The 27,712-nt window shown below is 45.4% G+C and overlaps 1 protein-coding gene across 5 annotated transcripts in view; it reads right to left on the bottom strand.

Moving 5' to 3' along the window:
• The window catches only part of LOC137432218 (RNA-binding protein Musashi homolog 2), a 249,447-nt gene that overhangs the window by 90,999 nt on the left and 130,736 nt on the right, over positions 1 to 27,712 (bottom strand). For all 5 annotated transcript variants that reach the window (XM_068123945.2, XM_068123950.2, XM_068123946.2 and 2 more), the window contains exon 8: positions 13,585 to 13,667. In XM_068123945.2, the coding sequence (XP_067980046.1) occupies positions 13,585 to 13,667 (83 nt within the window). The remainder of the gene's footprint in view (positions 1 to 13,584; positions 13,668 to 27,712) is intronic.

Consider the following 27,712-nt stretch of genomic DNA (forward strand, 5'->3'; position numbering starts at 1 on the left):
TTCTGGTGACTTTTGACTGCAAGAGTGAGTGCAGAGCAAAAACAAGGAGACACCAATGCTTATAGTGTGGATTTGGCAACAAGCCAAAAAGAACAAATGGTGAATAATACAACAAAAATGACTTCCACTCTGTAGCCTTCCAATAACTCCGTGTTGTAATAGATCGTGGTGCACGCCTCACCTCTCTGGGAGGCTTCATGTTCAGTAATCTATTAATTATCTAATGCATCAGGGCATGGACCAAGGTACCACTCCTTTTGATGATAGCTGGAATCTAACCAAAGTTTCATAAACTGACGAACAACACCCAATAACACACAATGCATGTAGTCTGGCACAAATCCTCGAACAATATTGAACATGGGTAGGAAGAGTAACATACAAGGACCTTTCACCCCATTAACTGGATTCCCTGGTGTGGCTGTAATGGCATCATCTTCCCATTTCTCGTGCGTGCGGACCTCAGGTTCAGGATCATTGAACGGATAAGCATGAACTCTTCCTCCACCCTTTTCAACACTTTTACCAGGATGTAAACACCAGTCGCAACCATACTGCCCATTGAATTGCATACAATTTCGTATACATGGTCGGGCTACAGAATCACATGCACCTGAAAGGAATGCAACTCGAGAATGAGTAACTTCAGACAGAATTTGTCCATGCAAACATATATTATATACATATACAGACTTGGCATTTAATATGGAATATTTTTTTTTGTGGGGATGAACTTACTTTTCAAGATGACTTTGAACCAAAAGTTCATTGGAATTATGTTGAAATTATTCTAGATTTTGTTAATGTGACCTTTTAAAGAAACAAAAACCACATTTCACATTTCGAAGCAAATAAATTTATCCTTGAAAGTGATGTAAACTGATATCAAACTCAATTCACGGACAGTACTGTGTTAAACTTCTGTACGTTTTCCAGAAGTATCTCTTTCTTTTGCACATTAGCCAAATTTTTTTTAAACAAAAACTAAAGTTAAATTACGACTGGGATTACAGACAGTAAAATTACAGCTCAGTACTTCGTGTAACCTCCACGAGCATCCAGGAGAGCACGTACACGTTGAAGCATGCTGTTCACGAGATTTGCCAAGGTTGGGACAGGAATCGCTTGCCATGCAGTGACAATAGCCTGCTGCAATTCACGCACAGAGGCAGGCTGCTGGTCCAAGTTGTCGATTTGACGCGTTAATTCTGCCCACAAGTTCTCTATCGGATTCATATCCGGGGACATGGCAGGCCACTCCATATGCTCTACACCACGGTCAGCAAGAAAGTGTTGGATTATGCGAGCACAATGAGGCCGTGCATTGTCATCTTGGAAGACAAAGTTTCCTCGAAAGGCTGCACGAGCAAATGGAAGCAATGTTTCTTCTAGAATGGCCCTGTACTTGAACTGGTTCAAGTTTCCATTCAGAACAACCAGGTCAGTTTTTCCCCCTGCATTAAAATTAAAAGCAGCCCAAACGGTCACCCCACCACCTCCAGTTTGGACTCTTGGCACTATACAATCTTCGTTGTAGGCTTCAATGCACTTGTCTGCGCACTCGGACGTGGCCAACTTGACGATAGACCAGAAATCTAGACTTGTCACTGAAGATCACGTGATTCCAGTGTCCTGGCTGCCATTGACGGTGCTCTCTGGACCACTGCAATCGGCGCTGGCACTGTTGTCTGGTCAGGTGTGGCTTTCTCAGGGGACGCCTGGCATGATAGCCTGCTTGAACCAGTCGTTGGTTGACTAGCCTTCTGGATACAGGCAAATTTGTCAGTTGCTGCCACTCAGCCCTAAGCCGATTAGCTGACTTGGTAGGGCCATTGCGGACTAACCGGTGCAGCTGGCGATCATCCCTCCTTGTGGTTCTGCGGGGACGTCCTGGCCTCAGTATTGGAGAAGGGACACCCCTCTGAGCATTTAGTTTCAGGATCTTTGACACCTGACCTTGAGTGCTGCCATACTGTCGAGCAATAGCACGCTGTTTCATGCCGGAATTTCGTAAGGTCACCACTCCATGACAAACAGCATTGCCGAGTTGACGGACCATCTCCAGAGGAAGTGGCAATAACTTTTGAAGATGGGCAGCAGTTGTTTTCCACTAATACAGAACGCAACAACCCTTATATACCCGATTGTGAAGCCAATCATCAAATGTACCTGGCCGTACATTTTGTCACGCCACCTGTGATATAATCCTGATATTGACTTCTTGCTGCGACAGACAATCAGTGACATGGTTCTTTCAACAACGAAATCACCGAAGCGTAAAAGAAACTCACCAGATTGATATAATGAGTTCAGAAAGTAAACCCAAGTCAAGAAAAGAAATATATTCCATATTAAATGCCAAGTCTGTATCTACATATATATATATATACATACACATATATATACATATATATACATATATATATACATATATACATATATATACATACAGTCACGGTGTGTACCCCGGTTTAGAATAGGTACACCGTATCCCTGCGCATCGTAAGAGGCGACTAAGGGTTGGCGTCAGGAAGGGCATCCGGCCATAAAAACATTGCCTCAAACAGGGAACCATGATTGTCATGGGGCCCGCAAGGCTAACCCGCGCAGCAGCGGGGAAAATGGCCTTAAAACGATCATTCATTTTCATAGTCACGTGAAAAAGTAAGTACACCCCATGTAAAGTTTTGACTTTTTCAACACATTTCAACACACAGCTATTTGATCTTCATTTCAACAATATTAATAGATAAAGGTGATATAATACATCAAATATCATGAAACATTTACATTTTGTAGTCCATTGTATAATTTAAATAAACATAAATGCAAATTTCGCATGTGGAAAAAGTAAGTACACCCTTGGCTCTAATAGGTGGTATTGCCCCCTTTGGCAGAAACAACCTCAAGGAGGCGTTTCTTATAACTGTCTACCAGTCTCTGACATCGACTGGGAGAAATTTTTGCCCACTCCTCCATGCACAATTCTTTCAGCTGTGCGGTGTTTGAGGGGTTACTTGCATGTACAGCTTGTTTCAAATCCCCCCACAACCTCTCGATGGGATTTAGATCCGGGCTTTGACTTGGCCATTCCAGAACCCTCCATTTCTTTCTTTTCAGGCATTCTTTGGTGGATTTACTGGTATGTTTAGGGTCATTGTCATGTTGCAGGGTCCACCTTCGGTTGAGCTTCAACTTGTGGCTCGTGTCGTGGCAACGATTGGGGGGGGGGGGGGGCTCATTGTACTGAGTATTAAGTCACTGTGCTCCCTCTAGCCTCTTGAGGGCAGTCTAAGACCACATGCGACAACTCCATTCTTCCCCAACTTCAGAAAACATTCTCAGGGAGATCTGTCGGCCCCAAGGCCGGTGCACTGGATTGCGTGTACCCTCCAAACTAAAATATTGTGCCCTCTCTGTGGCCTTGCTTCCCACGCAGGCTCCTTGCTGTCTGGGCCACCTCTTTGATCCCAGCTAGGGATGAGGGTAGGGGGGGGACGTGGTAAAAACTATGTATATGACTTGCTCGGGGTGAAAAGCTAAGATTTTCAGTGTATGGCCTCGAGGCGCTTCCTTGTGCATTGTACGCATCACGACTTGCTTCTTGCTAATACGGGTCGTGCTGCCGTGTGCTGGGCGCGGCTGTCTAAGGTGCATCACCAAGGAAAATCTTCCGTGCACGCAATAGACTCTTGTAATAAACACAGTGTGAACAGTTCTGACTGCTTCCTGGCTCTCATTCTGAGTACATCGGGAAGCGGAGCCGTGGGGAAGCAGATTGTTGTTACCACAGCTGGCGCAGCGAGCAGGGCATTTGCCCGGAGGGGGGGGGGGGGGGGGGGACGGTCTTCCCCGCTCGGTGGCAGCAATACGGTCGAGGCCCCCCCCCCCCCCCCACCCCAAAAAAGGTGAGATCTTTCTCGGAATATCGGTGACTTGTGCTGCCTCTGAGCGAGCGGGGCCGTCTTGACTTCCAACTCCGGCGCAGGTTTCGGACTAAGAGGTAAGGGGAAGGAACTGTTTGCACAAGTGTGTTACAGGATGCGGGAGTAAAAAAAAAATTGCTCCGGCCTGAGCTGGGAGCGGAGTGTATCAGTAGCGTGGACACTCGACGCGTCGCGAACGTAGGAAGTGGCCGAACGCGGCCCACGTTCGGAAGTGTGTAGGCCCGGCGGGAGAGTCCAGTGGTGACGCATTAGCGCGCGCCCCAAGACCTCTTCTCGGGGCCTACCCGGCGACACTAAGGGTATCGTCGGGAAGGGAGCATCCATCAGTGGGGAGGCAGAATAATAGCCCCCAATAGAGCTAACGTGTTGCGGCGCAAGGTGAGAAACGTCAGTAAATATGGGTAACGGGCAAATGGCATTTGGAGCCGCGGACTTATCCGAGGACGGACCGGCAGTGGAGTACATGCTCCGGAAGCATGGAAAGGGCGCGGTAAGAGATATGAGATTATGGAACGCATGGACGCGGAAGAATAAGAACACAAAGCTAATATTCCCTATTGAGGGGACGTTCGCCCGCGATTGCGTAGAGCATTTACACAATGTATTGAGAGTAAAGGAGAAGAGCATGTTGACTAGGTCGAAGGTACATTGGGAGGCATTCGGCTGGTGGGCCGAAGAATGTCTTCGCCGAGAGGAACAATCTGTGAAGGCCAGTCTGAAGGGAAGCCTCCGGACTGCGCAGGATACTATAGGGGAGGTAAAAAAGGCATTGCCAGTGATGCAACAGATAGTGGCTGCAGGACCTCCCCGTGCGGGAGTGAGACAGGTGAAGATCCCAGAGCCACAAGGGAGACCGGCCCCCATGGGACCGACAGGGGCTGGGAATCCCCACCGAACTCTGATTAGGGAATTGGCCCAGATAGTGGAGCAAGGGAGAGAGCCTGGACTAGGAGCCTCGGTGGCGGCCGCTCCTCCGATGGCCGAAGCCCGGCTCCCTCCATCCCCTTCCACCCCTACCCCTGTACCCCTCTTCCTTCCCAGCCCGGTGGGTAACTCACTCACTCTATGCCCTGCTATGACGGAAGGTCACCCGAGCCCTGACCCCCCCCCCCCCCCCCCCGAGTCAAATTATGCCTGCTCAGGTTATAGGGGTGAGAACCAATAGACATGGGACTCCGCAGCCGTATATGGCGCGCATGGCATTTAAGGAAACTGAGTTGGCCGCTATGGCACGGACCATAAAGCCCCTGTTGACCGAGCCGGAGAGAGCCAGGGATAAGCTAGCGGAGTGGATATTATGTCATTCCTTGGATATAGGGGTAATGTGCAATCATGTACTCCTGAGCGGAGTGTGGCGACAGGCAAAAATGGTGTCCTTATGGCCGGAGAGACGGCCGCTAACGCAGACAGAAGTGGACCCATGTGGTGATGGTAAATAACCTTCTTGATGTGATACGAGACGAGCTCATGCCGCCTGATCAAGATTGGGATAAAGTTTACAGAAACACCCAGCACAACGATGAAAGAGCCAGGGATTACTTAGACCGATTAACTCGGGCTCTAATTAACTTTGGGGAGTTTGTTAATGCAGCAGCAATTCCACCACGCTTGCTTGCAAATCTGTTTGTGGACAGGCTCTTGGCCCCTGTGAGGAAACAATTGAAATATGTCATGCTCGACTGGCGGACAAGGGGGGTGCGTGAATTATGCGCAGCCGCGGACCAATGTCAAACACGAATAGAACGAAAAGTCGAAGTCAAGGATGAAATGCTACAGATGCTGGTGCAGGAGCGATTGGCTGGTGCGGTGGGGAAGAATGGGGGGCCCATGTATGAACAAGGACAGGGAGAGGGATCCGACGAAGACGGGATGGATACTCTAGGGTTCCCACCCCAGACAATTAAGCCGGGGTGGACAGGTGTGGGTGGCGGCCTGCCGGCCCCGTGGGCTAGGACTGGAGCAGGGTACCCAGGGGGGCCTCCACTTTGGCGGGAACAAGTGCCGGGACCGGGTGGGCCCCCTGTGGTGCCCCCAGCTCAATGGCCAGGAGGAATGCCCGGGCGTGGGGGGCCTTTCGCACCTCCCGTGCACGCGCAGGAACAGGTGCCAAGGTGGGTAGGGCCCTACCCACCAGGGCCCTACGTTTCACGTCCTGCAAGTTGGCACGGTTCAGGGCCCACAGCGCCTCCGGCGCCATTTGGAACATGCTTCCACTGTGGGCAACTGGGCCATTGGGTAAGGGATTGCCCCATGATTAGACAGGTAGGCCAGAGACTAAAAAGAGGGGGCAGGCGGACAAAAGGCCAGACGGTTCCCCAGGGGGCTCAGCAATGCTGACTAGAAGGAGATGACCCCTCCATCATGGGACCCCTCCTCTCGGGGACACCCTCAGAGGAGCCGACCTGCAATATGAGAGTAAATGGGAAACCCCCGTCCGAAACCCCCGTTTCCCACATATTTGTTGTGTCTTTCATATTGATTGCGTTACGAAAGCGTATAAATCATATATCTTTCTGGCGGGGTCCCTCCCACGGTCCGGGAGTCACCAAGACCAGGTAGTTACCGGGAGGACCACGTAACAGAATTTGGGGGCTCGTCCGGGATCTAAAATTGTATAACATAATAAAATAATAATTTTTAGTAATTAAAATTAATTAATTAATTATTAATTGGTACATTTTTGAGAAATTGTGGCAAAGTCTTGGGTGAAGGTTAACAGGTGTTAACGATAGTCACCATGGCGTTTGTTGCACAGAACTTTGCGGTAACACCTAGTGAGGCACAGTTCCGAGCGTTAAGCGGACCTCTTGAAATTGGCCAAACATTTTAACTTGGAGGTCCGAACTAATTTGAGGAAGGCAGAGTTGCAGACCACGGTGATACAATCTATGGTGGGATTAGGAACATGGGACGAGTTAGCCTGGCAGTGGCTACCCGAAGAACCAGAAGACGTTGAGATCCGGAAACTGGAGTTGCAGTTACGGAGCCAGGAACGGATCAAAGAAGAAGAAAGGAAAGCAGAAAAGGAAAGAACAGAAGAGGAAAGGAAAGCAGAAGAGAGGAGAGAAGAGAAACAAGCAGAGGAAAGGAGAGTGGAACGAGAACTCCAGGAAAGGTTAGAAAGGATGAAAGCAGAAGAAGAAAGGAAAGCAGAAGAGAGGAGAGAAGAGAAACAAGCAGAGGAAAGGAGAGTGGAACGAGAACTCCAGGAAAGGTTAGAAGGGAGAAAAGCAGAGGAGAGGAGAGCTGCCAGGGAACTCGAAGCAGAGGAGAGAAAAGCCGAAAGGGAGTTGAAGGAACGTGATCTGGCGCTTCAGCAAGAAATTAAATTCAAGGAGCTGGATTTAATGAGAGAACGGGGAGAGGTACCACCCTTGCTGACGGGGTCGACACCTAGCCAGAACACCTGGGATGTGGGCAGACATGTGAGGCTGGTTCCACCCTTCAGTGAAAAGGAAGTCGCTAAATTTTTTCCACACTTTGAGAAAGTGGCTCGACAGTTAAACTGGCCGGAGGAGGCCTGGACCATACCAGTGCAAAGTGTGCTGGTGGGTAAAGCTCAAGAGATTTATTCGGCGCTACCAATGGACCAATGTGCAGATTATGAGGTATTGAAGAAGCACATCCTCAAAGCCTATGAGTTGGTTCCTGAAGCTTACCGGCAAAAATTCAGGAATGCCAGGAAGAGGGAGAGTGAGACCCATGTGGAGTTTGCCAGAGTGAAAGAAAACATGTTTGATCGGTGGTGTGAGTCGAAAGGAGTCGGGAACGACTTCGAAGCATTGCGTGACCTGATGCTGGTGAAGGAATTTCAACAGTGTGTCCACGAGGACATCAAAGTGTACCTGCAGGAAAAGAAAGTACCAAAGTTGTGGGACGCAGCCACCATGGCAGATGATTATGCCTTAACACACCGGATAGGGGTCCACACACCTAGCTCCTCGCCTAGACTTCAGCAGGGGAGTTATGGAACACCCGGTGCGGAGAACGACAATACATGGCGGCGGCCTCGAGAGGATTATGGGGACAATGCGGATACCCCAACTGTTCGAAATCAGAGGGCTACGGGCCCAAGACAAACTTATTTCCCGGGGGGCCCGAGGCAGACCACGAGTTTTTCCTCCGGGCCTACTTGCGCCTTTTGCAAAAAACCTGGACACTTGATGTCCAGTTGTTACCTCATGAAAAGGGACAACCCAGAGCGGAGTCCGACTATTACAACTCCGAATGCGATGGCTAGCGTAAGAAATCGCCCACAGAAGAGTTACCAACCATTTATTTATGAGGGGTTTGTCTCACTCGAGGGAGACTTGACTAACCCAAGACCTGTTAGGGTATTGAGGGACACAGGAGCCCATCAATCCTTAATGCTTGAAGGCATTTTGCCATTGTCAAAGAGTACCGCAACTGGTGATAGGGTTCGGTTACAAGGGATCGGTGGCTGTGTTAGTGCCCCACTTCATGTTATCCATTTGGAATCCGATTTGGTGTCAGGACCGGTCACCGTCGGTTTACAAGCCACGCTTCCTGTAGAGGGAGTATCTGTGATTATCGGGAATGATTTGGCCGGGGGGCAAATTTATGGTAACCCGAGGGTGGGTAAAGAGCACCGCAGGGGAAATAACACCACCCCAGCTCGGGATGGCGACAAAAGTGCCAAGTTATTTGTAGGGGGACTGAACTTCAACACAGAGGAAGAAGTTCTGACCTCTGTCTTCAACAGATATGGGCCGCTGGTGGAAGTGCGGGTAGTAAAAGACAGGGAAACGCAACGGTCAAGAGGGTTCGGCTTTGTCACGTTTGCAAGCACAAAAGACGCCAGGGAGGCAGAGAAGAATTGGAATGGTAAGGATTTGGAGGGTCGGACCATCACAGTAGGGAAGGCATTTCGTAGGCGTCGAGAGGTCTACAGAAGAGGACCACTTGGCGGTAGTTTTGGTGTGGGCAGCAGCCGATATTACTATGGAGGCTCCCAGAGTTACGGCATCTCCCGAAAGAATGATTGGCAGAGGACTGGCCGAGAAGGAGACCGCCAGTCAGGTGACTGCTGGGACAAGGGGTCCCACCGTAACTGTTAGGAGTCCGGAGAAGTTGAAGCACTCGATATACGGCGGAGCCGCCGAGCCTGGGCTCCTACACGGGCTAACCGTGAACGCCACGTTCTTAAAAGGCGTCCCGGTAGGGAACGTTCCTGCACGGACTAACCGTGAACTCCACGTTCTTAAAGGCGTCCATGTAATGAAAATTCCTCCCCGGACTAACCGTGAACCACACATTCCTTAAGGCGTCCATGTAGTGAGTACTCAGCTGGGCCTCCATCCAAGAGCAACTAGAAGTTGTTGACGCTTGGTCTAGAGGGAATTACCTTGGAATCTCGGGGGGGTTTTTGGTGAAAGTTTGTTGCTTTATTTTTGAGATGCGATAATTGTGCCTGGGGGGAACTGATGATTTGGGGTATCGGGTTTGTTTATCAAAGTTGGCCGGCCCAGAAAGTTTTCGCGGGGTTCAAACTTTCTTTCTTGAAGGGGGGGAGTGTTACGGATTCTGGGTTTAGGTGAATTACTATTCATGTCATTGCTTATTAATGTTTATTCTATTAAAGGTTGTTGTGGTTAAATGGTTAGAGAGGCTCCGGATAACAGGAGACCGGAAACGGGATGGTGACCCGGAAGAAGAAAAAGACACGAGGTCGGGGAGAAGCGGCTATCTTCCTCTTCCTCGCCCAGCTCAGACGCGAGCGGTGTCGATATTGAGCAGCGTGGGGGACGCTGCGTTTGAGAGCCCGTCTGGCGAGAGGAGTTACCTGCGCGGGGTAATTACCGATTACACGTCAAGTTGCCGTGGGTTCGTGCACGGAACCAAGCGTCCGGCACAGTTCGCCTCCACGTCTACAAGGACGCGTACGGGTCGCACCTTGGGCCTCGCGCGCTTTGCAAGCCGCGCTTTGCTTTGCCCGCGTTGCTTTGCAGGGAGGTGTGCGCTGCAGCAGCTGTTCCCGGTACGCGACGTGCACGTTTGGAACACGTCAGCCAGGGGTTCGTTCAACCGCCCGTGTGCGGGGAAGTCGACCTTCACCTTGGTCTGGAGGGGCCCAGAGACATTGTGAGGGACAGTGACCATTGAGGGGTCGTGAGTGGGGAAAGGGGGGAAATATATGAGATGGCCATCTGAGTAATATTGTTGATTGATTGTTGAGTGTGGTTGATTGATTGGGAATATATTATCCATTAATCCGGATCCTTGGTGTGGGGGTTTCTTATTGACTTGAATTGTTGTGTCTTTCATATTGATTGCGTTACGAAAGCGTATAAATCATATATCTTTCTGGCGGGGTCCCTCCCACGGTCCGGGGGTCACCAAGACCAGGTAGTTACCGGGAGGACCACGTAACAATTGTACGCATCACGACTTGCTTCTTGCTAATATGGGTCGTGCTGCCGTGTGCTGGGCGCGGCCGTCTAAGGTGCATCACCAAGGAAAATCTTCCGTGCACGCAATAGGCTCTTGTAATAAACACAGTGTGAACAGTTCTGACTGCTTCCTGGCTCTCATTCTGAGTACATCGGGAAGCGGGGCCGTGGGGAAGCAGATTGTTGCTACCACACAGTCACGTGAAAAAGTAAGTACACCCCATGTAAAGTTTTGACTTTTTCAACACATTTCAACACACAGCTATTTGATCTTCATTTCAACAATATTAATAGATAAAGGTGATATAATACATCAAATATCATGAAACATTTACATTTTGTAGTCCATTGTATAATTTAAATAAACATAAATGCAAATTTCGCATGTGGAAAAAGTAAGTACACCCTTGGCTCTAATAGGTGGTATTGCCCCCTTTGGCAGAAACAACCTCAAGGAGGCGTTTCTTATAACTGTCTACCAGTCTCTGACATCGACTGCGTGAAATTTTTGCCCACTCCTCCATGCAGAATTCTTTCAGCTGTGCAATGTTTGAGGGGTTTCTTGCATCACAGCTCATTTCAAATCCCCCCACAACATCTCGATGGGATTTAGATCCGGGCTTTGACTTGGCCATTCCAGAACCCTCCATTTCTTTCTTTTCAGCCATTCCTTTGGTGGATTTACTGGTATGTTTAGGGTCATTGTCATGTTGCAGGGTCCACCTTCGGTTGAGCTTCAACTTTCCGACAGATGGCCTCACATTATCCTCAAGCACCCTCTGGTACAATGAAGAATTCATAGTGGATTCTATGATGGTGAGCTGCCCAGACCCTGATGCAGTAAAGCTGCCCCAAACCATAATATTTCCACCACCATGTTTTACAGTTGGTATCAGGTTCTTGTGGTCAAATGCTGTCTTTGGTTTTCGCCAAACATGTCTTCTGGTACTGTGGCCAAATAGCTCTACCTTTGACTCATTTGTACAGAGCACATTGTTCCAGAAGTGCTGGTCTTTGCCTCGGTGTTCATTGGCAAACTTTAGTCTTGCCCTGATGTTCTTTCTGTACAGCAAAGGTTTCCTCCTGGCACACCTCCCATGTAGATCAAATTTGTGCAGCCTCTTTCTAATGGTAGACTCGTGCACTTTGACATCAACAGTGGCAAGAGCTACCTGTAGGTCCCGTGATGACATTCTAGGTTTCTTAGAGACTTCTTTCAGCATCTTGCGGTCTGCTCTCGGGCTGAACTTGCTGGGGCGGCCTGGCCTGAACAAGTTGGCAGTTGTTTGGAATCTTCTCCACTTGTAGATGATCTTCCGGACAGTCGAATGATTGATTTAAAATTGTTTGGAGATCTTTTTAAATCCCTTCCCAGACTCGTAGGCATCTACAACCTTCTTTCTGAAGGCCTCAGAGATCTCTTTTGATCTAGGCATGGTGACGCCGCACACTTCAACAACAACGAGCAAACCAAACTAAATGTCTGAGGTTTAAATAAGACAGGTTCCTCCAAGATCCTCTCTAACGATGTTCTAATCATTTGCACCTGAGCTGGTGCACCTGATTCGAATTTTAGGTATTTGAAGTCGTGATAAATGTAGGGGTGTACTTACTTTTTCCACATGCGAAATTTGCATTTATGTTTATTTAAATTATACAATGGACTACAAAATGTAAATGCTTCATGATATTTGTTATATTATATCACATTTATCTATCAATATTGTTAAAATGAAGATCAAATAGCTGTATGTTGAAATATGTTGAAAAAGGTCAAAACTTGACATGGGGTGTACTTACTTTTTCACGTGACTGTATATATACGGTGTATATATAATTGACGAGAAGAGGAAGAAGCTAGACGGAAGCCAGACGGAAGCCTCTCCTCAGTGAAAGACACATGAAAGCCCACTTGGAGTTTGCAAAAAAGCACCTAAAGGACTCTCAGACTGTGAGAAACAAGATTCTGTGGTCTGATGAAACCAATATTGAACTGTTTGGTTTCCGTCTGGCCACTCTGCCATAAAGCCCAGATCGGTGGGGTGTTGCAGTGATGGTTGTCCTTCTGGAAGTTTCTCCCATCTCCACACAGGATCTCTGAAGCTCAGCCAGAGTGACCATCGGGTTCTTGGTCACCTCTTGTGAGAGTGGAGGATGTCAGTAATCCAAGAGTCGAGTTGGCTTTGGATTCCATAGGCAGACAGTTTGGAGAGCAAAGCAGGATGCGAGACTATCAAAAGCTCTAGATATGTCCAGAGACGGCCCTGATCTCATGACTGATATTGAGGGCCTCCATCCATTGAGAGCTAAGGCCAAAAACTATACAAAGCACAATATCTCAAAAAGTTGTGGATGGATTCGGAAGAAACTTGGAGGACAAAGTGTGTGTGACAAGGAAGAACTGATTGAATGTTGGAGTTCCAGATCTATATCCGGCCTCTCAGTGAGATGCAAAACAAACTATTCAAGCCTGGCGGAGGTACAGGCTCTACTAAGAGCCGTTCTAGTTAAGCGCAGTTTTCTCCAATAAGCGCATAACCATACCGTATTTTCTCCAATAAAGAGCACCCAACTCTATGTAATAAGTGCCCCCCCATTTTACCACCTCATTGAGATTCATAGATAGATACGCAATATGTAAAATGCAACACGCTGTCTTTTGATTTGTAAAGGTTTGTGAAATGCAACATGCTGTCATTCGATTAACGGGTAGGCACAATTAGTCGTACATAAAACGAAGCAAAGCAGTCACGAGCAAGTTGCTTTCCGCTCATTGAACAAAGTCTAGTTGTGTTCTCCGTCCGTCAAAAGTACTGTGACTGATGAGCCAATGTACGACAGCGATGACTCCATCGAGTTCATTTAATGTGAGTATGTATGCGAATGAGATAAATGACTTCATTGTGTGATAAAAAATGAAAGTTCGCTAAAGAAGCAAAAATTATAAACCACCACACATACAGGATGTTCTTTCAATAAGCACCACTCTTAAGAGCGGGTTGAAAAATAAATAAACGTCCAATGCGTTCAATGGAGGAAACACGGTATATGGCTGGCTGGATGGCTGCCCCCCCCCCCCCCGCCACCCCCACCCTAACCCCCAAACTAGGCAGATTGTCAGAGACCTGCCCAAACATACACATGGCCAACAGGTTGGACAACAACTCATGCAAAATGACAGGAGGAGAGTTTGATGTTATCATACATCAGAATAAGTGATCACTTACCATCTTGTTGTTGATTTCGTGGAAATGGATTTCGCACACTTTTTCAACCACTTCTTCACTCTCAAACGTTACAAAACCAAAACCTGCCGAGAATGCCAGATTGGTTAAAAACAAAAACAACCACTTTCCAGTTTTAATACCTCATGGTCTTGTTCACCTCATTTGTAGAAAGTGTTCAACAAAACTGCTGATCTTCAGGTCAAACAATCTTACGTATCAGATATATATGTATGCCCTTGAGGTCGAGTGGGGGGGAGTGGGGGGGAGGGGGGGGGGGTTTGGTGGGGTGGGGGAGAAAGGGGGTGTCCAGTGTGGGTTGGAATGAGGATTTACAATATAAGAGGTCTAGTATAAGAATAGTATATGCAAGTATAATATAGTATAAGAATAAGAACAGCATAAGAATAGTATAAAGCCCTTAGAAGACACTGTCTATGTCAACAAAGAGCTATTTGGCACATGAAAACAGGACAAGACATTTGATTTAACCCATTCCTGCTAAAGCTACAACTGTTGATTGAGATAGTATAGTTTTTGTGCCGTATGTATCAAATCAAAATCTACACTGACTTGCCAAACACCTGCTCATTCAGTGAAATCACAGCAGCTAGTGTCGTTACTCGACACATTGTGAACCACTAGCAGTGACCCACGGAACATCCACGTAATGAAAAATGTGACTTCAAGTCCTCAACTCCACCCCCCTCCCCCCCTTAACAAACACCAGGTTATCAACCCCTCCCCTCCCAAACCCAAGTCCTCAACCCCTCAACCAAAGCCTCAACCTCCCCTCACAACTCTGTCCCATCTTTGCTCTCTCTCCCTCCTCCTCCCAACCCCAACTCTGTTCTCCCCTCATCCAGCTCATAAAGGAGGAGGTCATTCCCACATCGATTATTACATATTTCTGCATAATCTCATTGAAACAGTGGAATATTTAACTCTTTCACCGCCTCTATGATGCTATCACCAACTTCACAGAAACTGCGATCGAAAAAAACAGCATGGCTCCTACATGACATGGCCATCACGGTCACCTGTCCAACTCACGATCCCAGAAGATATGCAGAAACCCTATGGAATTGCAACTCTCAAGTGACCATGAGAAGCTTAAATGTTCCAATAAATAATTATCTTCTTTCTGACACTGCCGCGCGCACACTGTCAAAAGTAAATAATGATCGATGTTCTTTCACAATCTCACGAGATTTGCGGAAATCCCCAGACAAAGACCTTTATAATCCGATGGGATTGATGGTCCCACGTCGAGTCGTTCAAGAGAAAATAGTCGGAAATAATAGCAAGGACCCGAGGAACCTCCACGGTAGAATCCCTTACTCATGAGAATGCCACAGCTACAGTCACGTGAAAAAGTAAGTACACCCCATGTAAAGTTTTGACTTTTTCAACATATTTCAACATTCAGCTATTTGATCTTCATTTCAACAATATTGATAGATAAAGGTGATATAACAAATATCATGAAACATTTACATTTTGTAGTCCATTGTATAATTTAAATAAACATAAATGCAAATTTCGCATGTGGAAAAAGTAAGTACACCCTTGGCTCTAATAGGTGGTATTGCCCCCTTTGGCAGAAACAACCTCAAGGAGGCGTTTCTTATAACTGTCTACCAGTCTCTGACGTCTACTGGGAGAAATTTTTGCCCACTCCTTCATGCAGAATTCTTTCAGCTGTGCCGTGTTTGAGGGGTTTCTTGCATGCACAGCTCGTTTCAAATCCCCCCACAACCTCTCGATGGGATTTAGATCCGGGCTTTGACTTGGCCATTCCAGAACCCTCCATTTCTTTCTTTCCAGCCATTCCTTGGTGGATTTACTGGTATGCTTAGGGTCATTGTCATGTTGCAAGGTCCACCTTCGGTTGAGCTTCAACTTTCCGACAGATGGCCTCACATTATCCTCAAGCACCCTCTGGTACAATGAAGAATTCATAGTGGATTATATGATGGTGCGCTGCCTAGACCCTGATGCAGCAAAGCTGCCCCAAACCATAATATTTCCACCACCATGCTTTACAGTTGGTATCAGGTTCTTGTGGTCAAATGCTGTCTTTGGTTTTCACCAAACATGTCTTCTGGTACTGTGGCCAAATAGCTCTACCTTTGACTCATCTGTACAGAGCACATTGTTCCAGAAGTGCTGGTCTTTGCCTCGGTGTTCATTGGCAAACTTTAGTCTTGCCCTGATGTTCTTTCTGGACGGCAAAGGTTTCGTCCTGGCACACTTCCCATGTAGATCAAATTTGTGCAGCCTCTTTCTAATGGTGGACTCGTGCACTTTGACATCAACAGTGGCAAGAGCTACCTGCAGGTCCCGTGATGACATTCTGGGGTTCTTAGAGACTTCTTTCAGCATCTTGCGGTCTGCCCTCGGGCTGAACTTGCTGGGGCGGCCTGGCCTGAACAAGTTGGCAGTTGTTTGGAATCTTCTCCACTTGTAGATGATCTTCCGGACAGTTGAATGATTGATTTCAAATTGTTTGGAGATCTTTTTTAAATCCCTTCCCAGACTCGTCGGCATCTATAATCTTGCTTTCTGAAGGCCTCAGAGAGCGCTTTTGATCGAGGCCTGGTGACGCCGCACACTTCAACAACAAAGAGCAAACCAAACGAAATGTCTGAGGTTTAAATAAGACAGGTTCCTCCAAGATCCTCTCTAACAATGTTCTAATCATTTGCACCTGAGCTGGTGCACCTGATTCTAATTTTATGTATTTGAAGTAGTGATAAATGGCCAATGCGCACGCTTAGCGCGCAACGTCGCTAGCACCCCGGACCCGTTCACAGACCCTGACGAAATCCCACCAGTGATCGGAGCTAAGTGCACTGACTTACCCACATATTTATTTTCATTTATTCTTCCCTTCATCTTCCTGAGCTTCCGGTTCCTCGGGCGAGTGAAGCGTACTTCGAGCTCTCCACGGCATCAAAGTTTAAGTATTTTCCCATTCTTGTCTTTGTCAAATTTCCACTGGTTATTTTACTGTGTACGTGTTATTGTGTGTTTCTAGTTAGTATTGGTTTGTAATTCGTACAAACATGTGTGTAATTAATCGTTTTCTGGGTCGTACCTCGTGCGCGGCCTGGTAACTTGAGGCTTCCCTCCCCCCGTCGGTGTTTTGTCAATTTAAGTTCTTTCCTTCGCTGTATTACTTGTTTCTTTTATTTTATTTTCTCCCCCTCACCTCACCTCCCTAGACAAAGAATTCTATATTGATTCTTTCTCTCCTCCCGGACACGTGCTTGTTCGCTCTCCTCCTCGTCTTGACTTGTGCCCCGCCCCCTGTATCTCGTTTTTCTTCCGCCTCTGCTATTTCTTTCTCAAATCCACGTTCTCGCTTGGAGACTTTTCCCAGATTGTTTTTCATGGTTTTCATGGTTCTGTTTGGATATTGTTGGAACATGTTTAAACCGCAGCCGTGATGCTGACGCCACCCCCCCCCCCCCACCCCCCAGAATTTCCATGTTTTAAACGTTTCCCAGTGTGTACCCTGGACAGAATAGGTACACCGTATCCCTGCGTGTCGTAAGAGACGACTAAGAGGGTTGGCGCCAGAAAGGGCATCCAGCCATAAAAACATTGCCTCAAAAAGAGAACCATGACAATTACAACTACATATGGGCAGGGTGCAGCCCGAAGTGGAGATCGGTTTCTGAGGTTTGGGACATGGAATGTAGGGACAATGACAGGGAGATCAGGAGAAGTGGTGGAAGTATTGGTCAGAAGAAGAGTGGACATATGTTGTGTGCAAAAGACGAGATGGAAGGGAAGTGGTGTGAGAATGGTGAAGGGTAGGCAGGGACAGAAATACAAGTTTGTGTGGCAAGGGTGCCCGGGGGGCGTGAATGGTGTTGGTGTCCTGTTTTCTGAGGAGTTTGTAGACAGTGTGGTGAGTGTGACTAGAGCGAGTGATAGGTTGATGATGGTGAAAATGATGATTGGAAAGCTCTTGGTGAACGTCATCTCGGGATATGCTCCGCAGGTTGGTCGAAGCGATGAAGAGAAGGACAAGTTCTGGTGTGCGATAGAGAAGCTGATGGAAAATGTGAAAGATGAGGAAGTTGTTGTGGTGGGAGGAGACCTGAATGGACATGTGGGAAGGAGTAAGGATGGTTTTGAGGGAGTTCATAGGGGTTACGGATATGGTGTGAGAAATGGAGAAGGTGAAAGGATTTTGGAGTTTGCTGATGGAGCTGATGGAGCTGATTTGTTGATTTGTAATACTCAGTTCCAGAAAGAGGATAATAAGCTTGTTACATACATGTCAGGTGGGTCGACGACAACCGTTGACTACCTGATGGTGCATAGGCGAGATAGGGGGCACCTCCGGGACACAAAGGTGATCCCGGGGGAGGAGGCTGTTTCACAGCACCACTTGGTTGTCTGCGACATAAGGGTGAAAGGTGCGAGGAGAGCTCGGCGGGTGAAGTACCAACCGAGAATGAAGGTGTGGAGGTTGAAAGAGGGGACAGTAAGGGAGGCATTAAAAGAGAGGCTGAGTAGGGTAGAGGATGATGTGGTTGAGCTTGAAAGTGGTTGGATGTCAATGAAAGCTAGTCTGTTGGGAGCCGTTGGTGAGGTATGTGGATGGACAAAAGGACCACCGAGGCACTCGGAAACATGGTGGTGGGATGATGAAGTTGGAAAGAGGATTGTTGGAAAGAGGATTGACGAGAAGAGGAAGAAGTTCAAGGAGTGGCAGAAGGCGAAGGGTACGAGAGCAGAAACAGCAGAGCATGAAAGTTATAAGGCAGCCAGGAAGGCTGCAAAGAAAGAGGTAGCAAAGGCGCAGGAGGGCATGTAGGAAAATGTTCGGAGAACGCTTGGATTCGGAAGAGGGTCAGAAAGCAGTATTCAGGATTGCAAAGCACATAGCGAAAGAGAGGTGTGATGTGATGGGGGTGAGTTGCTTGAAGGATGAAGTGGGACAAATCGTTGTCGACCCAGATGGAATTAAAGGAAGATGGAAAAGATATATGGAAATGCTGTTGAATACAGAGAATGAATGGGATGGCAACATAGAGAGTAACCCAGTTTTAGGACCGGCAGAGAAGATAACTGAGAAGGAAGTTGAGGAAGCGATAAAAGCAATGAAGAGTGGAAAAGCGGGAGGGCCGACGGGAGTTGTGGGAGATATATTGAAGGCAGCAGGAAGTTGGGGTGTGAAGCGAATGACAGAGATCTGTAATCTGGTGGTGAAAGAAGGCCGCATTCCAGTGGATTGGGAACTGAGTATCCTCGTCCCTCTATACAAGGGGAAAGGTGACCCTCTGGAGTGTGGCTCGTACCGAGCGATAAAGTTATTGGAGCATGGAATGAAGGTATTGGAAAGAGTGTTGGAGAGGAGGATAAGGAAGAAAGTGAAGATCGATGAAATGCAGTTTGGATTTATGCCAGGAAGAGGAACGACAGATGCGCTTTTCATTGTGAGGCAGTTGCAGGAGAAGTACATGGAGAAGAGGAAGAAGTTGTTTTTTGGGTTTGTTGATCTGTAGAAAGCATTCGATAGGGTTCCACGCAAAGTATTGACATGGGCATTGAGGAAGTTAGGAGTGGAGGAATGGTTGATCAGAGTAGTGATGGCAATGTACAAAAGAGCGCGCACAGCTGTAAGGACGAAGGACGGGGACAGTGGTGAGTTTGAGGTGAAGGTGGGAGTGCATCAGGGGGCGGTACTAAGTCCACTACTATTTGTAGCTGTGATGGAGGTGCTGGCTCAGAACGTAAAGGAGGGTTTACCGTGGGAGTTGTTGTATGCAGATGATCTGGTGTTGATTGCGGAAAGTATGGATGGACTGAAGGAAAAGATGAACAAGTGGAAGGAATGTATGGAGACAAAAGGTCTGAAGGTGAATATCGGAAAGACGAAGGTGATGGCAAGTGGTAAAGCATGTGGTGAGGTGGAAAGAACTGGGAAGTGGCCGTGTGCAGGAAGGGTGTCGGAGTGAACTCCATTCAATGTACAATGTGCGCTGAGTGGGTTCATCAAAAATGTAGTGGTCTGAGAGGGTCATTTACCAGTGTGGCAGCTACATTCAAATGTAAGGTGTGCACAGAGGGAGCTGCAGATGGAGGAAATGTTGAGTTGGATCTTGGAGACGGCGTGAAGCTGGAAGGTGTGAAAACATTTTGCTACCTCGGAGACATGCTGAATGGAGAAGGTGGATCAGACTCGGCAACGGTTGCTCGAGTGAGATGTGCATGGAAGAAGTTTCGGGAACTGAGTGGCGTGCTGATGAGGAGGAGAGTGTCGCTGAAACTGAAGGGAAAGGTGTATGCTGCATGTGTGAGAAGTGTTATGATTTATGGGAGCGAGACATGGGTAATGAACGTAGAGCAGCAACGAAGGCTGGAAAGGGTGGAAATGTGAATGGTTCGATGGATGTGCGGAGTATCGTTGAGAGAGAGGAAGACAAATGATGAATTGCGAAAGATGATGGGAATATTGCCTGTGATTGATGCTGTGAAGAGGAACAGGTTGAGATGGTTTGGTCATGTGTTGAGGAAGGATGAAAGTGACTGGTTGAGAAGAGTGATGGAAATTAATGTAGAAGGAAGTAGAGGACGGGGAAGACCGAGAAAGACTTGGCTGAAGATGGTGGAAGAAGAAATGCGGTCAAGGGGGTTAACAAGGAGAGATGCAGAAAATAGGGCAAAATGGAGAAGATTGTCATGGGGACCGCAAGGCTAACCCCCGCTCTAGCAGGGAAAATGGCCTTAAAATGCATGTTGTTGTTGTTGTTGTTGTTGTTGAAGTAGTGATAAATGTAGGGGTGTACTTACTTTTTCCACATGCGAACTGTGCATTTATGTTTATTTAAATTATACAATGGACTACAAAATGTAAATGTTTCATGATATTTGTTATATTATATCACCTTTATCTATCAATATTGTTGAAATGAAGATCAAATAGCTGAATGTTGAAATATGTTGAAAAAGTCAAAACTTTACATGGGGTGTACTTACTTTTTCACATGACTGTATTTGTGTGGTGTATATGCAACAACATCGTTGCCAAGATCGACAGAAGAGAAAGGGACAGGAAGAAAAATGTCTATGGTGTGAGGGAGCAAGGGAATACCTGGCAAGGAGGTGGGGAGTGATGTTCCCCTTCCCATGGTGGGGAAATTTTGTAATTTTAACCTTAAATTTGTACATTCGAAGCCACTCTTTTATGCAAAATGAAAACTTTTCCTGATGAATTTAATTTCATTGAAATTGTGTGTGTAGTTTCGGATAAGAGAGCAAATACCTATTTTGGGGGAGGGGGTCAAAATCAACCCCCGTAATTCCCCTTAATGAGTGCAGATTTTGATGCGGCCAATACACCTTCGTTAGGTATCAGATATGAAGCTTGTGGTCAAGTTTCATCAAAATCGTGCATGTCGTTTCAGAGAAGAGAGCACACAAACTTATAATAGTAATACTTCTTGAAGCAAAAGGAAAACATTTTATATTACACAGAAGGAGCACATAACATCACCACAGCCTGATGACAACAGCATGATGACACAGCAGCATGATGACCATGCATGATGACAGCAGCCTGATGACAGCAGCTTGACGACCATGCATGATGAGCCTTATGACAGCAGCATGACGACCATGCATGATGAGCATGATTACAGCAGCAAGACGACCATGCATGATGAGCCTGATGACAGCAGCATGACGACCATGCATGATGAGCCTGATGACAGCAGCATGACGACCATGCATGATTACAGCAGCAAGACGACCATGCATGATGAGCCTGATGACAGCAGCTTGACGACCATGCATGATGAGCCTGATGACAGCAGCATGACGACCATGCATGATGAGCATGATTACAGCAGCAAGACGACCATGCATGATGAGCCTGATGACAGCAGCATGACGACCATGCATGATGAGCCTGATGACAGCAGCAAGACGACCATGCATGATGAGCATGATGACCATGCATGATGATGACCATGCACGATGAGCATGATGACAGCAGCAACAAGTACACGATATCCTCTTTTAATGTTTCACTTCATTTTACATTCTAATTGAGACTCAGAGATAGACATGCAATATGAGTGTGAAGTGCAATATGCTGTCTTTTGATTAAACCTGTCAGCAAAGCGACAGGTAGACGCGACTAGTATACAATAAAGTAGTTTATGCAAATAGTGCAGGTTTTAATTGGTGGATAATATAGAACAACAGAGATAGTTTGAACTAGTAGGTAATGATACAGGCATGGTGGAATTGAAGAATACATCCATACATAGTCAACATGCAAACATAACTCTCCATAATTACAATTGCCTACAGAGCATATAGTGCCATAGAAAGTCTACACCCCCTTTCAAATTTTTCACCTTTTGTTACCTTATCGCCTGGAATTAAATTGCATTCCATCAGACTTTTCCCACCTTTATTTACACATCGTAACCCACAACGTCCAAGTGAAAAACAAATTCTACAAATTTCAAAAGGCAAGCAAAATCAGGGGGTTACGCAGTATTGCTGAAATTCTCTACTGCAGACATATGCAGCTACTTTATGAAAGTCAACAACATATTTCACCTGCAACTTTGCAGTTCCAAGCAATTAAATGAGTGATTACACTGCTGAGCTTATAAATGCAAATTCCTTAGTGTTCTCTTTATTCTCTTTATAACCTCTAAGTTCTCTTTATAATCCTGTTCTCACTTCTTTATTTTAAAGATGTTACTCCCTGAAATTTTAAGACTGATTATGTAGTTTTGTGTACGCGATATTTCAAAAACTGTTGAACATTTAGTTTTCATATTGCAGATATCTATTCCTCATGACATTATCTCAACCTGATTAGATCACGGTGGTGATTGGCTGAATTATGTTGCCATAGCAACCATCTCAGTAACTTGGCTTGGGTACACAATATTTCAAAAAACGTTCAATATTTAGTTTTCATGTTAAAGTGATACCACCTCATACCACCCAAAACGCTGGGGATCGAGAGTATCAGCTCCTTCTTGTTTCTTGGGTTTTACTCATTCATAAGCCAGTTAAAGTATTGGCCTCGCCTTACTTTGATTTCTTCCTCTTTCACTAGGGTTACATCATCTACATCCTTAATTGTACTGCCATTTCCCACATCTTTTGTTAATCTAACCCAAGCAGTTGCTTTTCTAAAGGTGTATTTTTGTCCATCTTTATTATCAAGAATTTCATCCAATCCTTACAAGGTCAGGAATAACTTTCCAAACAAACACTTTCTTTACATTCCTATTTGCCTATTTGTCCTGTTCTTTATCTTCTTTAAGTCCAAACGGTTTCCACTTCTTTAACAATACCTTCTTTTCTTCAACTGCACTTTCCATGTTTTCATTCCACCACCAAGTATATTTCCCAGCCTTCCACCTTCCTGATGATCTTCTACGCACTTCTTGGAACACCGGTTTTCCTAATCCGATCTGCTGCCAGGTTACACCCATCTTCTCTATTTTATTCGATTTATACGCCATCTCTCTCTCCATCTGCTCTCTAAATTTCTCCTTCACTTCCACATCTTTGAGTTTCCACCATCTGATGTTCTGTCTACCTCGTCTTCTGCTGTTCTATTTTATTTACCATCAGCTTTGCCATCAGCGCTCTGCGTTGGGAGGTCAGTGCCTCACTTGGGAAGACATTGCAATTCATGGCTTCCTTTACATATTCTTTCCAAACCATTATGTAATCCAACTGTTTCTCTACCACCACTGTTCTAAATTACAAAAAAGATAGGAACCCAAAAAGATAGGAACCCAAAAAGATAGGAACCCAAAAAGATAGGAACCCAAAAAGATAGACAGGTTAATGAAATAATAAATACTGTATATATATTAAAAAAACAAAAACGAAACATCAATGAATAGAATGAATTTGGGGTGAATCTTGCTTCCAAATCAGGTGTAGCGGGTTGACCAATACTTCATTTTCAGGAAGCAGTTAATGGTATAAAACAACACCCCAAAAATGAAATTATATGTATACTGTATGTATATTAGAGCACAGTGCAATGATATTATGCTTCTAATTTCTGAAAAGATAAGCCAATCGTTATGAAATAAATGGATGGAACAGCTCATCGTTTTTCCATGTAAATCAAAACATATTAGATAATACTTTTCATTCTTTTGAATACATCCATAGCCTTCTAATAAAATAGGTGCATGCTTCCTTTACTGCAAACAAACATATAATTGTTATTCACCCACAAGAGGGTGATGTTGAGCCATTTCTCTGGCAACCACGGGGAGCATGTGTAAAGAAAGACAAGACTTGGAGGAAAGAGAGGAAACTAAGATTAACAGGGTGTCAGAGTAGGAAGGACAAATGGGTGAATAACATATGGAGGCAGAAAAGGGAGAAAGAAACAATAACAGAAGAAGAAGCCATATTCTTTCCTAAGAGGACGAAAAAGAGGAAATCGGAGGCAGCAGAGGAAGAAAAAAAAAGATGAGAAACCATGAAATGTTTTCAATTTTAAAAGGGAGAGAGGCAATAAATAGAGGCAGAGAAGACAGAATTGGTCCAAATAAATTAATGAAATGAACAACAAAGCAACTCAGTAGGTAGCACACTTGTGTATTAGTTGCGACCCTGAGCCAGCGAAGTGAAAAGCTGGGTTAAGCTATTGGTTCATGCCTGTCTGTCTGTCTGTCTGCCATCACTTTATGCTCGATGGAGGAACAACCTATTTAAATTAAATGATATACTTCTCACTTCCACTTGATCAACAGTTTATGAATAACATATCCACCAGGGTGCGACATCGCCGGGGCATCTTCAGTGCCCGGCGATGCGATGTGCAGCACATGGAGACAGAATTGGGAGGGAGCGGTGTACAATAATTTATTAATTACATAATTAAAATAAATAAATAACAATCGTAAAATAATCAATTTCCATTCAGTGTTTGTGGTTCAATTTCAATTTCCAATGGCTAAATGGTTTGAAAAATAATTAATTAATTAAACGAAAAAATTAAATAATTGATCGATTCGTAAATAAATAATTAATGGTTCATTTATTAATCAATAAATCAAAAATACCCTTTATAGTCAAATCACTTGGTTATTGTCGTGTCCAAATATATTTGGGGTATTTTGGTTCCTTTGGGTCATTGAAGTCCTCGGGGTCTTTTGGGTCCTTGTGCACAGAGCCATCTTTTGGGTCTTCAGGGCATCTTTTGGGTCTTAAGGGTCTTAGTGGTCTTAAAGGGTCTTCAAAGGTCTAAACTCTAAAGGGTGTCAGCAATCTGAAGTGGGAAAAGGTACATTCTAATGGTACGTAATTATTAGACTACGTAATTAACCCTTTGAGTACGGGATTTTTTTTTGATAAAAATACCCCCGGTACGGGATTAATTTGGCATTACAGGGATGCAACCACTTACTGACGATCTATTTATAGGTATAGTCGATGACGTGTAGTAACGTCATCCGTACACAAAACTTTTTTCGCGGGTTGTGGCACTGGACGTCATCCTGGACGTCATCCGTACTCGAAGGGGTTAATAGACAGGATGCCACTGAGTCGCAACAGTACGTAATTAATAGACATGTATAGTCACACGGCTGGACAAGATAAAATAATGAGGTTTCTTCTTCTTCAAATGATTTTTAAAAATTCTGGCTGCCAGACAGTGTGACCGATCACATTGAAATTTTAAACATGTATTCCGCTTGACGACTCGCGTAAAGTTTGACTTCAATCCTTATAGTGCAGAAATAATAATTACTTTATTATTTTCCTTTGATCCAACATGGCTGCCAGACCATGTGACCTTTGATTTATTTGAAAACACCTTGATATCCCTAAGGTTTGGGGAACATGTGTGAAGTTTCCACTCGGCTTGTCCAGCCATTCTGGAGGAGTTGATTTTTAAAGGTTTACTCTTCAAAAAATCGTACCTGCCAGACTATGTGACCAATGAGGTTAAAATTTACACCCTATATTCCCCAAGTCCAGTAGATCATGTGCATCGAGTTTCACATCGATCTAGTCAAGCGCTCCGGAGTAGGTGACTTTTAAAGTTTTTATGTTCAATCTAATGTGGCTGCTGAACCACGTGACCTACGACGTCATGGATTTACATTCTCCTCTTATGTTGTTGTGTAGAACATGCTCAATAAATTTCAAACTGAATGGATAAAGTGTTGTACTTGTCGAATTATGACATCATAATGAAGGCACCGATGACGTCATGGTTAACAACACTTACTTCCCAAGCGGAGTACTTTACAATGAGCGATTTTTCATTTTTATTCCATGGAGCAGTTTTGGAGGTATAGAGGTCCAACGTTTTTCAGTTTTTATAAGATGGCGCCCGTACAAGTGACCTATGATGTCATAATTATCATTTAAAAAATTATACATGAGTAGACAGATACTTTAGTGAAAATTTAGTGTTAATCGGACCAAAGGTTGCCAACAAAATGAATTTAAAAGGGAACAAGCGTTACGCCTAGGTCCCCCGTCGGTGAAGTGATGTGAGTTGACAAAGTGGAAGACGCAAGGCGGCAAACCTGGATTTGACGTGGCGACCCAATTTTCAATAGCATTCTCCCTTATGCGTAGATACACCCACACACCAGATTAGAAGTTGGTACTTCGCTTATTTTTCAAGATATTCCACTCACAATGTTCAGACTTACATGGCGGTGGCCATCTTGGATTTTGACATGGGTTGCACCCACACACCAAATTAGAATTCGGTCCTTCGCTTACGCACGCACGCATGTACGCACGCACGGACGCACGGATGGACGCACACATGGACGGAGGGGAAAACCATAGTCCCCCTTTCGCTCCGCGGTGCGACGGGGGACAATAAACCTGCGAAGACTGGTGAAAATCATATGGAATAACAATAATAATAGCTAGAACTGCCACTTTATAACTGCTGGCAGTGATGACCGGGTACATCCACCTTACCGCTTTAATACAACCCCGCTTTGATACAACCCCACTTTCATCGGACACGCATGACATGACATCCTCTTTATAACACTGAATTCAGTATTGTATTTCAGAAAATGAGGGGTCCTCGGTATTTTGGGTCCTCAGGGTCATCGGTGTGTTTTGAATCCACGGGGTCTTTTGGGTCTATTTGGGCCCTCATGGTCTTTTGAGTCCTTGGCGTCTTTTGGATCCTCGGGTTCCTCTGGTTCGTCATGGTATTCGGGGTATTTTGGGATCTTGGTGGTCTTAAGTGTTGGGGGTCTTAAAGGTGCATGCATATCCCCTCCCCCCCAACCCCCCCCTCCCCCCACCCCTTTTACATCAATCATTTATTTGCCCTTAAGACAACACCACACAACACAAAACCAACCAAACAAAACCATACCACACAACACAAAACAATACCACACCACACCAAACAAAACAATATCACACAACACAAAACCATAGCGCATCACAAAATTTACCCCCATTTTGTAAATTTATGCAGATTTATACACACCTTGAGTAACAACATTGTAGAATGGCAAGATAAAAATATTTTTTAATATTTATAATGATTATAGCTGGTGATGGAAAGACATTGCAAAGAAAGGAAAACAACTGGATGGTTTGAACAATTCCCTTCCCTATTCCAGGACATATGCTTCATAACAGTGACACTCAGGTGTACAGAATGCCCATTTCCTTTGGCTACCTTCCAATAAAAAAAAATATGAGAGAGAAGCAAAACATATATATTCTTCTTTTGTAAAAAAAATTATACAGACAGTACACACAGTTCTCCTTGATATTTAGGGACATCAATGCACCACAGATGGAGGTTTCATCACAGATGTTCTTTTAGCCAAAATGTGCCATTTCAACTGGAACACCAAAACAGCAAAACCAATTAATTACAAACAAAGAAGAAATCAGGCCTCCGTTCAGGACAGCTCCTAATCCTGCATCTCAAAGTATTCAGAAAAGCACGTCTCGTATTCTTCACTTTAAGCAAATATGGCTGTACAGCAGAACCTACTATGCATCCATGTCTCTCCATCGCCTTGCATTTAAATCCAAATAATGTATGAAATGGCCATCAAATTGCATCAAGAATGACCCATCCAAGTCCTTCCCATCAGGCTATCATGAT

The sequence above is a fragment of the Myxine glutinosa genome, chromosome 8 (assembly GCF_964187855.1).
Source record: "Myxine glutinosa chromosome 8, kmMyxGlut1.1, whole genome shotgun sequence".
NCBI lineage: Eukaryota > Metazoa > Chordata > Myxini > Myxiniformes > Myxinidae > Myxine > Myxine glutinosa.